The sequence below is a fragment of the Lissotriton vulgaris genome, chromosome 10, assembly GCF_964263255.1.
Source record: "Lissotriton vulgaris chromosome 10, aLisVul1.2, whole genome shotgun sequence".
Taxonomy (NCBI): Eukaryota; Metazoa; Chordata; class Amphibia; order Caudata; family Salamandridae; genus Lissotriton; species Lissotriton vulgaris.
The window spans coordinates 277,200,530-277,213,308 of record NC_141698.1 but is presented as its reverse complement, the minus strand read 5'-3'; the positions used below and the strand labels follow the sequence as shown (position 1 = coordinate 277,213,308).

Here is a 12,779-nt window from a genome sequence, read left to right as displayed (position 1 = left end):
TCCTTCCTTTGGTTCTCTTTCTGGCTGATAGGGCGTGGTACAGGTATGACCAGATTACAGCTTTTACAGTGGAGGGCGGTTCGACCAATGCAGCCCTCTAAATTGTAGCATCTAAGGCCAGGGTTAAGTGACCACAGTGTTTTACTGTCGTATACGTATGACTTTTGGGCAGGGGGTCTGGCGAGAGGCGAGGATTTGGCGAGGACGGGCTTGCCTTAGGCGCGCCTTCGGCGCGCAAACGGCGCGCCCGCTGCGCCCGTCCGCTGCGCGTCCGGTGATTGCACATCCTTAAAGGTAGGAGAGGGGGCGGGTGGGCGTGGCCTGCAGGTAGGCGTGGCCTCTGTTCCTCGCCGTCAATGGCGGCAGAACAGTTTGTTTTGGTGGAATCGGTGCAGCGAAGGGGTCGCTGTTTAGGCGTACTTCTAGCCCGTTATGGAGGTGCCTGACGGGTGAGTGCGCAATTAAAATGCAGATTTTATCAGGTGACACAACAAAAATACAAATTTTAAAAATTTCCGTCCTCTCCCGGCTTCCGCCTCAGGAGATTGCAGAGTTCTGGCTAGGTCGCGCTGTCGGCAGCGTTTTATACAGTGGCGGGTGGGCGTGGCCTGCAGGTAGGCGTGGCCTCTGTTCCTCGCCGTCAATGGCGGCAGAACAGTTTGTTTTGGTGGAATCGGTGCAGCGAAGGGGTCGCTGTTTAGGCGTACTTCTAGCCCGTTATGGAGGTGCCTGACGGGTGAGTGCGCAATTAAAATGCAGATTTTATCAGGTGACACAACAAAAATACAAATTTTAAAAATTTCCGTCCTCTCCCGGCTTCCGCCTCAGGAGATTGCAGAGTTCTGGCTAGGTCGCGCTGTCGGCAGCGTTTTATACAGTGGCGGGTGGGCGTGGCCTGCAGGTAGGCGTGGCCTCTGTTCCTCGCCGTCAATGGCGGCAGAACAGTTTGTTTTGGTGGAATCGGTGCAGCGAAGGGGTCGCTGTTTAGGCGTACTTCTAGCCCGTTATGGAGGTGCCTGACGGGTGAGTGCGCAATTAAAATGCAGATTTTATCAGGTGACACAACAAAAATACAAATTTTAAAAATTTCCGTCCTCTCCCGGCTTCCGCCTCAGGAGATTGCAGAGTTCACTGAGGAAGCCAAATAGGACGATCCTATTAGCAAATACAAACAGAGGGGACATATATAATAACTGCGCTGAAAATAATTGCTTAAACACAGCGTAGGTATCGATAAGTGCATTAAATCATAACCCCATTGAAGTTAGCAAAAACACGCTCTGAGTTGTCATGAAAAGAAATGTAACTGTGTAGAAAAAATGATAATGTAACGTTTTAAAACTACCAGACCCATAATGCATCATAATGTGCTGATAGGTTTTACTAGTATAAATATGGACACAGAAGTAGGACAAATGTTTGATACAGTGACCAAGACCTGCCGGTCGAAACGCGTAGGTGGAGAAGAGTGCTGTCATTGGCAATGGCGTGTTGAATTAAACCTGTTATTTCAAACTCTGGACGAGTGCAAGTGTAATCTTTGATGGGGAATGTTCCTTCGGGGAAAGTCCGTCCCCGCCACTTGCACCAGCTGTGCAAAGACGCGCCCTCCGTAATAGGACTACGTTTGGTGATGAATATATATATGCAAAAAAAGAAGCTGAAAACTCCCGGTAGTTCACAAGTTTAGGTGGAAAGCAGCTTGTGTATAGAGCACTCGCAACACCCGCAGCACTCTAAATTCGCTCGCCTAAAATGTCTGATTTTCTATCAAAGTCTTTAAGCGTAGGATTAGCTCAGTGCCATCCATGCCAAGATATAAAGGGACAAAGTCTTTTGCCATTTCTACAGCAACGCTTTTAGGCATAGGATTAGGTGAGCTGTAAATGGCCAAAGCCATTTTCCACTCCATGCACAGTATTACAGCTTTGAGTTGTTAAAGTACCATCCAAACCAACCTCAAATGAATAAAAGCCACCACTGACATGTTTCGGTCTCATTAGAGCTCTTCAGAGAGGTATAGCTTTGTCCAGACACTAGGAAGCACCCAGTATAAGTACAAACAATACCCTTTCAGCCATAGTGATGCATGAATTATGCAAAAAAAGAAGCAGCTCTCCAGAACAAGCACTCCAAAGTCCTTTTATCTTATTTCCACCCTATAAAAAATAGAAATAAATAAGTAGCAGTATACAATTTCTAATACATAGAAAGAGCAACAACAGTGGTTCCTGAATGCACGCCTGTATGCATCTTTTGTGTGTGTGTTGTGCACAGGTGCAGACTAAACAGACACTCTAAAATATAAAATTACAAACTAGGGGGTAACACTACACATCTGTTGCTCGCTAGTGCTCATGGGTATTTAGCATTACAACACTTATTTATTTACAGTTCGAGATCACATTTCTGTTAACATACAATATATATAAAGTGCAGGTAACACTCAGTAAAATGTCTATGCTTGATGTTCTCTTTACTTTTCCTTTACAGACCCCCAGCCCCATGGTGCACATCAAAGAAGCTGCCATCTATGGCCTACCTGTGCTAACATCTTGACACACCCCGTGATGGCGGGCAGGTGACAGCAGCCCAGGAGGATGAGCCTGACTGACAAGCTGCGCGACAGGATATCTCGGGCCTTTTACACCCATGGTCTATTGTGTGCATCTTATCCTATCCCCATCATCCTCTTCACTGGGCTCTGCATCTTAGCCTGCTGGTAAGTGTTCATACAGATCCTAACTTAAACACTATTTCCAGCCCTAACACTGGCCCTGTTTTTGAGTCATACATACTGATAGGTTGTTTTTGTAGTACCGTTGAGCCACTGGGTCTGCACTGGAAATCTTTGAGTTAACTGTAAGTGTTTCTAATATTTCTACCAAGAGTTTGGTCACACCTGACACATGCAGTCAGTTCCCTGTACCTGAGAAACATTTTCTAATCTTAGTTCTGGACTATCTCCAGTTTCATACATTGAAATCTTGTTTCTGACCTTTTCTCTGTGTCTGTGTTTAATCTTATATTATTATTCCTAAATTGTTCAGTCTTGCACCACAACCTCTTACTTCTGAACCTCCTTCTGATCATCTCATGGAATGACTACTGGCAACAATGACCCACAGGAAATTAAATGGTTTAATGCAGAGTGTTCTAGGACCCAACAATACCTTGAAAATGCCTTGCACATGGTCCCCCGCGATAGGGCCTTAATAAGTTAAACAAGACAACTTTATAAACAAGTAAGTGGGCTTAGGAAGGATGAATTAAGAAGACTTACCTGGGAAGACTTGGAGAGAGCTAACGCTCTCAAGAATTCCAGGGGCTTCTGGGAAGTCATAAATAGTCCTTTTTAGGTCTCGCTGGTGTTAGCAGCGCGAAGCGCTGCTCCAGCGAAAGACCTCTTCTTGTGGGTTTGCCAGGAATGGGGTACAGGGGGTGGTTACGCGCTTCACCTCGGCGATTTCATCTCGAGGACGCACTTCTGCAGTCTGGCTTGCATCACGTGTGCAGACTCTCCTGGGCGCTGCAGATCTCTTTTTGCAATCTTGCCTAATGACTTCCGTGTCTCGTTTTTTTTTTTTTAGGCAAGTTGCACGCGCTTTTTTTTTTTGCAGGCAAGTGGCACGCGCTTGACTCTACAGGGCGCTGCAGATCTGCGCTGCAGATCTGTTGTTGTGATCGCGCCTAATGACTTCCGTGCCTCGCATTTTTTTTAGGCAAGTTGCACGCGCTTGACTCTCCAGGGCGCTGCAGATCTGTTGTTGTGATCGCGCCTAATGACTTCCGCGTCTCTAATTATTTTAGGCAAGTGGCACGCGCTTCTTCTGTCCGTGTGCAGACTCTCCTGTGCGCTTCAGTTCAGATGTTGTTAACTAATGTGCTTGGTGATTTTTACTTAACCACGGTGTTAAAAGTCCCAAAGGTACGTTAAAAGCCGCCTCACTGGGACTATGGTTGCTTTTAAATTCCAAAGCATTACCACATCTCAAACTTCGTAACCCTTCTTGTCGCTTACACCATTACGGTTAAAAGAATGGCTTACAATATATAATTTCTACGATAGCTCTCATGTTATGGAATTAATTAAAATCAACAAGTTAAGTAAAAAGACGCCTCACTGCCGCTTCTGCTGGCCCTGTGCACACTCTCCTGTGCGCTTCCGTTCAGCTGTTGTGAACTAATGTGATTGGTGATTTTATTTGACCACTGTGGGTTCATGTTATGGAATTATTTAAAATCAACAAGTTATGAAAAAACCACCTCACTGCCGCTTCTGCCGGCCCTGTGCACACTCTCCTGTGCGCTTCCGTTCAGCTGTTGTGAGCTAATGTGATTGGTGCTTTTTAGGTCTCGCTGGTGTTAGCAGCGCATAGCGCTGCTCCAGCGAAAGACCTATAGTTGTGGGTTTCCTGGGAATGGCTACCTCGAGGACGCGCTTCAGCTGGCAGGCTCGCATCACGTGTTCAGACTCTCCTGGGCGCTGCAGCTCTGGTGTTGTGAACGTGCCGAACGTGCCTAATGACCGCGCCTAATGACTTCCGTCTATCAGTCTAGCCGTCAATGTGCCCCAACGCCCCCACTCACTGGGTCTCTCATACTCCTCTCGTCCTGTCCCGCGGTAGTGGCGCTGCACGGGATTCGTGGGCGGCTAGCTCCCTTCCCTTCACAGGAGCGCGGGGTAGGCTCCCGTCCGCTTCCTGTCTGTGCTGGTGGCCCCGCCCTCAAGCAGGCAGTCCCGGGCAGTCCAGCCTGGCTTCCTGTGTCTCGTCCGTGCAGAGGGACCGGAAACACTCAATCCAAGAAAGGTACGTTGCTTGTTGTGGTCGGCATTTGCTTGCAGCATTTCTCAGTAGTGTCTACCAACTTTGTTTGATGCTCTCTAAGCTTTCAATTAGCTAGATAAGAATATTTACATTTTAAAGAGCTGCGAATGTTGCTGTATACAAGGAGGCGTGATAGGCCAAGAATCACACAAGCTGATGAAGTGGGGAGCCGGGATCCCAACCTAGGTTTCTTCTTCTTCGAGAGACACACTTTCTGCTCTGCCCCAGCTCACCTTAGTCTGAAGTTCCAACGCTCACTCTGACCTGAATGGCAAATTTATTTACTCTTATAGCCTTAGACAAACGTTACCATTTATAGACTGTTTTAGGAGGAAAAAAGATTGCCTCAGCTGTGCGAGATCCTGTCTTCCTTGGATCCACCTGTTGGGCAGACTTCACTGCAGGCTCTCTGAGCTGGATGCACCCTGTTTAGTGGCCTCTTTATGCCAGGTGAGACCACTGCCTTTATCCTCTGGGACTCTCTCCCAGCCTCTCATGGCCCTTCCTGTGAGATTCAAGCAGACCTCTTCTCTGAGGTATTGAGCCCCCTCACACCCCATTGGGCCCCTACATGCGGGCGCAAAGCCTTGAATCACCCTCTCTGGGGCTTTGCCTGTGTGGCGCTCAGTCCGATGCCCGCAGCCCTCATTCTAGGCCCTGCCTGTACAGTGCAGCTCGCCAAGATCCCCTCCGGGCTCTTTGCCTGAGGGGAGCCAAACCACTGTCCCTCCATCGAGGACCCCCATGGGGTGCACATCCACCCATTCCTATTTGTACTGCCGAGTGCAGAGCCACTGCCCCTTCCTCTTGGCCTGGCCTGTGGGGCTTATAGCGTGATGTCTCTGCCTGTAGAGGGCACCTGTGCATGAACCCCCCTCACTGGGCCCCGTCTGTGGAACGCAGAGGTAATGTCCTTCCATCGATGCCCCCCATGGGGTGCGCATCCCCCAGCCCTTTCCCATTTGTACTGCAGAGCCAGAGTGCAGAACAACTGGCCCTTCCTCGTGGCCTGGCCTGTGGGGCTTATAGCGAGATTTCTGTGCCTGTAGAAGGCAGGTCTCCATTAACCCCCTTCCTTCTCCCACACCTGCGGAATGCAAGGGGTAATGTCCCTCGGTCCGTACCAGTTCCCTCACACCCTGACACTTTCAGCTTCTGCTCTGCCTTTCCCCTCCGAGTTGAGGGTCCTGCGGGTGGGTGCGCTGCTCGATGGGAGTTGGGAGCCCCCTACCCGCATATGCTCCCAAGAACTGAGTGCTTTAACGCCAATTAGGGGAGGCTGTCACACAGCCCCATTGAGCGCCGCCGGCCCCTGAATGCATCTGCCTAGAAATGAACACGAGGTGGGGAGTGGGTGAATGGTCAGGAGAGGGGGCTCTCCCGGAGGAAGGGGCGGGGAGCTATGATTTTATGGATCGCTCAGAAGCAGTGCCTTTCAGATTTATGTGCACTTCGACAACCGCAAGATCTGAGGAATCCCTTCGAGGGGGCTTCAGAGGGACTTTTGCAACCTTCTCATAGCGGGCTGGGGCTGATCTCTGGAGGGGCTTGGCATCAATAGTAACGTTTCCAAATTACCATCATGACTGTGGGCAATAGCTTACTTAATCTTCCCGACGGCCCCCAGCGCCTAGAGACCCTTAGGGGTGATTGTGCCGCTTTACAAATGTGGATTCTCATGTCATATGCAGGGATTCCCATATAACTGTAATTACTAATCAAAGGCCGGCTTAATATCCCACCCGCATTCTGTTAGCCCCGCACAGCTGGTCAGGGGGCGTCCTCCGCAGAGGGGTCTGGGCTGCTGCTGCCCACACACTGCACTACAGCTAGTGCATACTGGCCGGGGTCTGCAGGAAAACGCACAGCTGATACAGCGCCTCTCAAGAGACAACCGCGTGGGAGCTATGCAAATGTTTATAAGTGTGAATGCGGTGGCACTGGTGCCTCTCTGGAGCCTATTAGACTCGCAAGTCCTTGGGGAAAAAAAATAGTTGTGTTTGTAATAATTTTGGTGCATTTAAGACAGAGCTGCACGAAACTTCATCTTAAAAGGATGCCCTGCCACGGTCTAAGGTTCACTGCTTTTCTCTGCCCGGCCACAGGCTCTGGTGACTTGAGAAATCTGTGGCTCACAGGGCTCGGGTGGCTTCCTGACACTGTGGAACTGTTCCTTTTATGTTGTCTCAGGGATACCTGTCTCTGTCGGAATCTGGCCTTCCCCTGGCACGGCTAGCATTGGGATGCTGTGGCTCAGAGTACTCTGCGCCGCCACAGGCGGGGACTCACTAGAGTCAAATCTGTAGTTGCACAGTTCATTAAAACAAGCATTTGCAATGCAATAGGTCTTGCATTTGCGAGCGTTTGAGCTATTGGCATTGTAAATGGCAATGCCTTTTATTAAAAGCGTTTGAAAACCTGCAAGCTGTGCGTAAACAAGCACTTTGTAATTGTAGTCCTTGTTTATAAGAAGCAAAGCTGGCAGTCTCTTTTACTGACAGCCTTGCTTCTCGTAAGCAAGGACTATACGTACAAAGTGCATGTTTAGGCATGGCTTGTAGGTTTTCAAAACAAAAGAATAAAAGGCATTGTTCTCTTCCAGGGGATCCTCATCAATAGTCATAAGCACTGAATATTCCCGCCCATGTGCGGGACCCCGGAAACAATATAAAAATATATATGTAAAAAACACATATATCTCGCTCCACATATATGTATGTACATATATTATTTTTCTCACAACAATGCAGCTCCATAACTGAGGGTAAAAACAATGTGAACACATATACATGCACTGCAATTATTTAGGAAGCAAAAGCAAAGAAAACACATTAGGTCAAATAATCTTTGAACTTTGTGTTTTAATGAGTAAACCACTCATAAATCCTGAAAATTGCTTGTAAATAGACATTGTTAGCCCTCAGGCTGCATTGTAAAAACAATAGCATAGAAAATGAAACCATTTTCAACAAAAACTGGCACCGTGCCTTTAAGGCAGCCATGACCCCAGGCTTCCCATCATGCCTCAGGGGTGACAGTTAGGTCAGTTGTTCTTTCCGGCTCCTTCAGTCAGGACCCTGGTGAAACAGCTCATTTCTTTTTGACTTTCTTTCAAAAAATATTCATATAAACCTACTAATTTTGCTTTCACTCGACATCGTTTAGACATAGGGTGTTACCTAAACCTTTTTTAGGCTTAAAAAAGGTGTTTTTCCTGTCAAAGATGCCTTCTCTCTTTGACAAATGTCCTTCATGTGGAAGGAAGATGGCCAAGACTGACACTCATTCAGTGTGTATCCTGTGCCTACCAGAATCTCATTCCTCTAAAACCTGTGAAAACTGCCAGGTTTTAACTTCCAGGACTCTTAAAGACCGTGAGAGGATTCGAGTTTATGGGCTTTCTGAGAGAGGAAGATCTCCCAAGAAGCAGAAAAGTCAGAAGGCGCGGTCGACGTCGAGAGAAGCCCCGACTGGTTCACATTCGACGTCGGGATCGGCGTTGGAGAAGCAGTCGACGGCGACGAAGAAGATGTCTTCTGCGTCTACATCTAAGGTACCTCCGCTACAGTCAGCGTCGAGGGATAGGTCACCGTCGAAGCAGAAGAGCTCGGCGGCGAGCCACCTGACGTCGAAGAAGCATCGTCATGCTACGACGTCGAGGCTTTTTCCGTCGACGCCGGGCCATCGGCGTTCGACGTCGAGTCATCCTCCGTCGACGACTAGCCATGGTCGTTCGACGTCGAGGGAGCCTCTGTCGACACATCATCGGTCAACGTCGAAGCAGCCAACGTCGACGCCTGGTCAAGAGCGTTCGACGTCGAAGCAGCATTCGGCCTCGAGGCACGCCCAGTCGCCGACAAAACAACGGCGATCGGCGTCTAAACAGCCTCCGTCGACGTCGAGCAGACAACCTTCAACGGCGAGATGTTCCACGTTGAAGGACAGTCATCGCCACCCGAGGTCGACGTTGAAAAAATCACGGTCGACGTCGAGAGAGCGTCTACCTGCTCAGCGCTCGGCGTCGGTACGACCACCGTCGATGGATCAGCAAAGATCCAGGGAACGGAGCGCTTCGCAGCCAGAGAACACTACTCCTGCAAGATCAAAGGAGAGGTCACCTTTGAAACAGGTGATCCAGGACAAGGAAAGTGACTCATTGGGCCAGGCTCACGTCCTAGGACCGCAGTTGGGTTCCCCAGGTTCAGCATCGGCTGCGGAGGTGGAACAATCTCCAGTGCAGGATCCTCCTGCCAAGAGAAGGAGGATCGCAGAAGAGAGATCTCGGTCGAGGTCTTCCTCTAGATCTCTAGTGAGTCTTTCCTCATCCTCCTCATCATCTAGGAGTGGCAGATACTCGGATGTACAAAGCTGCGCATCGGATAGGGAGAGGTCCAAATCCCCTGCAAGATCGCAACAGGATCATACGGATCAACCTCCACGGTCACGTTCACCAGTGAAGGATCCCACCCACAAATCTCCTACTATTCATCTTTCCCCAAGGTGGAATAGACCTCTTCACCACTGGGCAAAGGACAAGGAGACGGCAGATCGGCTAAGACGGTATCGAGATCAACCTCTTCCCCGCAGGGAACGGTCTCGTTCTAGGCACTCAAGTAAGAGAAAAACTTCTCGTCACAGAGAGCGATCTCTTCTAGAACGCGTTCAAGCAGAAGATCTAGGTCCAGGAGGACACGTAGCTCTTCAAGTTCTTCGAGAACCCGATCTCACAGAGCGTACTCTCCGACCCTAACAAGCAGTCCACGCTCGAGGATATCTCCAACTGAAGATATTTTCTCGTCCTAAGATATCTTGGGCAGGGGAGCCCTGAAGCTGGGAGTACCGATGACAGCTCCGCAAATCAAGACGACTGTCATATTTTAAACCCTGCAACACAGAACGGCACCCAAACCGTTGTTGCCGTTGGTCCCGGGTATAATGGAACCAGTGAATGAAGTCTTCCTCACTCCGGCAACGGTGAAGTCCGTTCCAGCGAGGATTCTCAGGAAATATCGGCCTCCGGAGGAGGATCCTCTGTTCCTCAAAGCTGATCCCCCGCCAGATTCAGTAATCATTGCGGCGGCTAGAAAATCCAATGCGGTAGCTTCCTCATCCACGGTACCTCCGGATAAGGATAGCAAGGTGCAGGACTCATGGGGGAGAAGAGTTTGTAACACCTCAGCCTCTTTCCTCAAAGTCTCCAATGCGGAAGCGCTGCTCGGCAGGTATGATAGAGCTCTGTGGGACTCACTTCAGAGGTTTTCTGCAAAACTTCCTCAGGAAGATAGAAAGGACTTTGAGGAGGTTCTGATGGAGGGCGGTCAAGTCTCCAATCAGATTATAGGAGCGGCGGCAGATGGGGCAACGCTAGCTGCGCATGGCTATGTGCATGGAATCACAGCAAGGAGATCCTCGTGGTTACGCCTCACAGCATTGAAACCAGAGGCTCAAGCAAGAATCCTAAACCTTCCTTTTTCAGGCACGTCTCTTTTTGGAGCGAGTGCTGATGAGGAGATGAAACGGATGAAGACCGAGTTAGACACCCTCAAAGCCGTGGGGCTTGAGAAGAAAAAGGAATTCCGGAAGAAGTTCCGTTCGAACAACAAGGGTTCTTCGAAGTAGAGGGTTCAAACCCCTCACTGGCAGAAAGGCCAGAACCAGCAGGGCCAACAAAAGTCACAGTACAAAGGCAAGGGCAATTGCAAAGGAAATGGAAATCAGCGCCAAGGCAACAACTTCAATAAATCTCAGCAGAAGCAATGAGTCTTCACTTCCCCCAGTGCCGTTACCCACTCCAGTGGGGGGAAGCATTGCGCATCACAGGACAGAGTGGCAGGCCATTACAAAAGATCAATGGGTGTTGTCTACGCTGCAGAATGGGTACTGTCTTCGTTTCCATCGTCTACCTCCACCCGTTTCCCCGATGTCAACATCAAGCCACCAGCTACAAAGGTTAAAGAAGGAAGTAGCGACACTCCTCGAAAAAGAAGCCATAGAGAGAGTTCCGGTGTCCCAAAGGGGGGAAAGGAGTGTACTCGAGGTATTTTCTGGTCAGAAAAAAGGGCCAAAAGGAAGAATACACGCCCATTCTGGACTTAAGAATACTCAATCTCCATGTACGAAAAGAAAAGTTTCGCATGTTGGCGCTTCACCAAATATATCCACATCTCAGGAAGGGGGATTGGATGTGTTCGATGGACCTTCAAGATGCGTACTTCCATATACCAATACGGCCCGATCACAGGAGATTCCTTCGATTCCGGGTGGGGACCTCCCACTACCAGTTCAAAGTCCTTCCGTTTAGGTTGAAGTCGGCCCCCAGGGTGTTCACGAAGTGTGTCGCAGTGGTGGCGGCAGCTCTACGCCGCAGGGGAGTCTTCGTATACCCATACTTAGACGATTGGCTGTTGAAAGGTCCAACTCCAGGCAATTTAAGGAATCAATTCCAGACATGCATAGAACTTTGTCAGCGTCTAGGACTGCATGTCAACTACAGCAAGTCTGTCTCTCAGCCCACTCAGAACATCCACTTCCTAGGAGCTCTGCTAGACTCCGAAGTAGGAAAAGTGTTTCCTTCGGAGGAGAGACAGTTTTCGATAGCGCTCAAGTGCCAGCAAGTTCTTCTCCACAGGTCTCAGAAAGTGCGGAAGATAGCCTCACTCTTGGGGTCGATGGCTTCCTGCATCTTCCTAGTACCGAACGCCAGACTTCGGATGCGTCCTCTTCAGCAGGATCTGGTGGACAAATGGGACCAACACTCAGATCAATGGGACGATCGGATCACTTTGTCGGAGGTAGCTCAATCTTCCCTCCAGTGGTGGACGAAGAGACAGAACATGCAGGTGGGAGTTCTCTTCCATCAACCTCCTCCTACACAAACGATCATCACAGACGCATTGTTACAAGGATGGGGGGCACACATGGGTCCTCTACAAGTGCAGGGTCTGTGGTCTTCCAAAGAAAGCACTTATCACATCAACTTGCTGGAATTGAGAGCGGTTCACCTGGCTCTCAAAGCGTTCCTTCCCTCGCTTCAGGAGAAAATGGTTCTAGTACAGACGGACAACACCACCACGATGTACTATTTGAACAAGCAGGGAGGAACACGCTCAAGGACTCTGTCTCTGGAAGTTCAGCGCATCTGGCATTGGCTTCTGGCTCGCAAGTTGTCTGTTCAGGCAGTCCACCTCCCAGGAGAGCAGAACGTGAGGGCGGACGCACTAAGTCGGCACTTCGAAGACAAAGAAGACTGGGTTCTCAACGACGAAGTGCTAGACGACATTTTCCAGGCATGGGGTCGTCCTTCCATAGATCTCTTCGCAGACGACGAAAACACCAAATGCCCAAGCTTCGCCTCCAGGTTCTATCGACCAGGAACGAGAGGGAATGCTCTTTTAATCAGGGCAGTTTGTGTACGCCTTTCCACCCCTTCATCTGATCCCGAGAGTGGTGAGCAAGCTGAACAACTCGTGCACAACAATGATCCTGATTGCCCCCGACTGGCCGAGGCAATGGTGGTACACGGACCTACTTCACTTGTCAGTGTCTCCTCACAAGAGGCTTCCATGCAGGCAGGACCTGTTATCGAAGATGAACTGGAGGATTCACCATCCCAACCTTCCGTCACTGAACTTGGCAGCATGGCTCCTGAGGTCATTCGGTACGGCCATCTAGGACTGCCACAGGACTGCATGTCCATTCTGAAAGAAGCACGACAGCCTTCCACAAGGCATTCTTATGCGTGCAAGTGGAAGAGATTCTATATGTGTTGCATGCAGAATGGTCACAATCCGATAAAGAGTCAGGAAGAAGCAGTTCTCTCACACTTGTTGTACCTGACTAAAGCAGGTTTGAAGTTTAACTCCATTAAGGTGCATTTAGCCGATATAACAGCTTATAGGCGATCACCTTCACAAACTTCTTTTTTTCAGCTTCCAGCAGTAAAAGATTTCC

General features: G+C 49.5%; 1 protein-coding gene across 2 annotated transcripts in view; it reads left to right on the top strand.

The window, feature by feature from the left end:
• SCAP (SREBF chaperone) overlaps positions 1–12,779 on the top strand; it is an 833,069-nt gene that overhangs the window by 265,900 nt on the left and 554,390 nt on the right. For both annotated transcript variants that reach the window (XM_086941009.1, XM_086941010.1), the window contains one exon: positions 2,494–2,722. In XM_086941009.1, coding sequence (XP_086797135.1) covers positions 2,601–2,722 — 122 coding nt within the window. In that variant the 5' untranslated portion in view covers positions 2,494–2,600. The remainder of the gene's footprint in view (positions 1–2,493; positions 2,723–12,779) is intronic.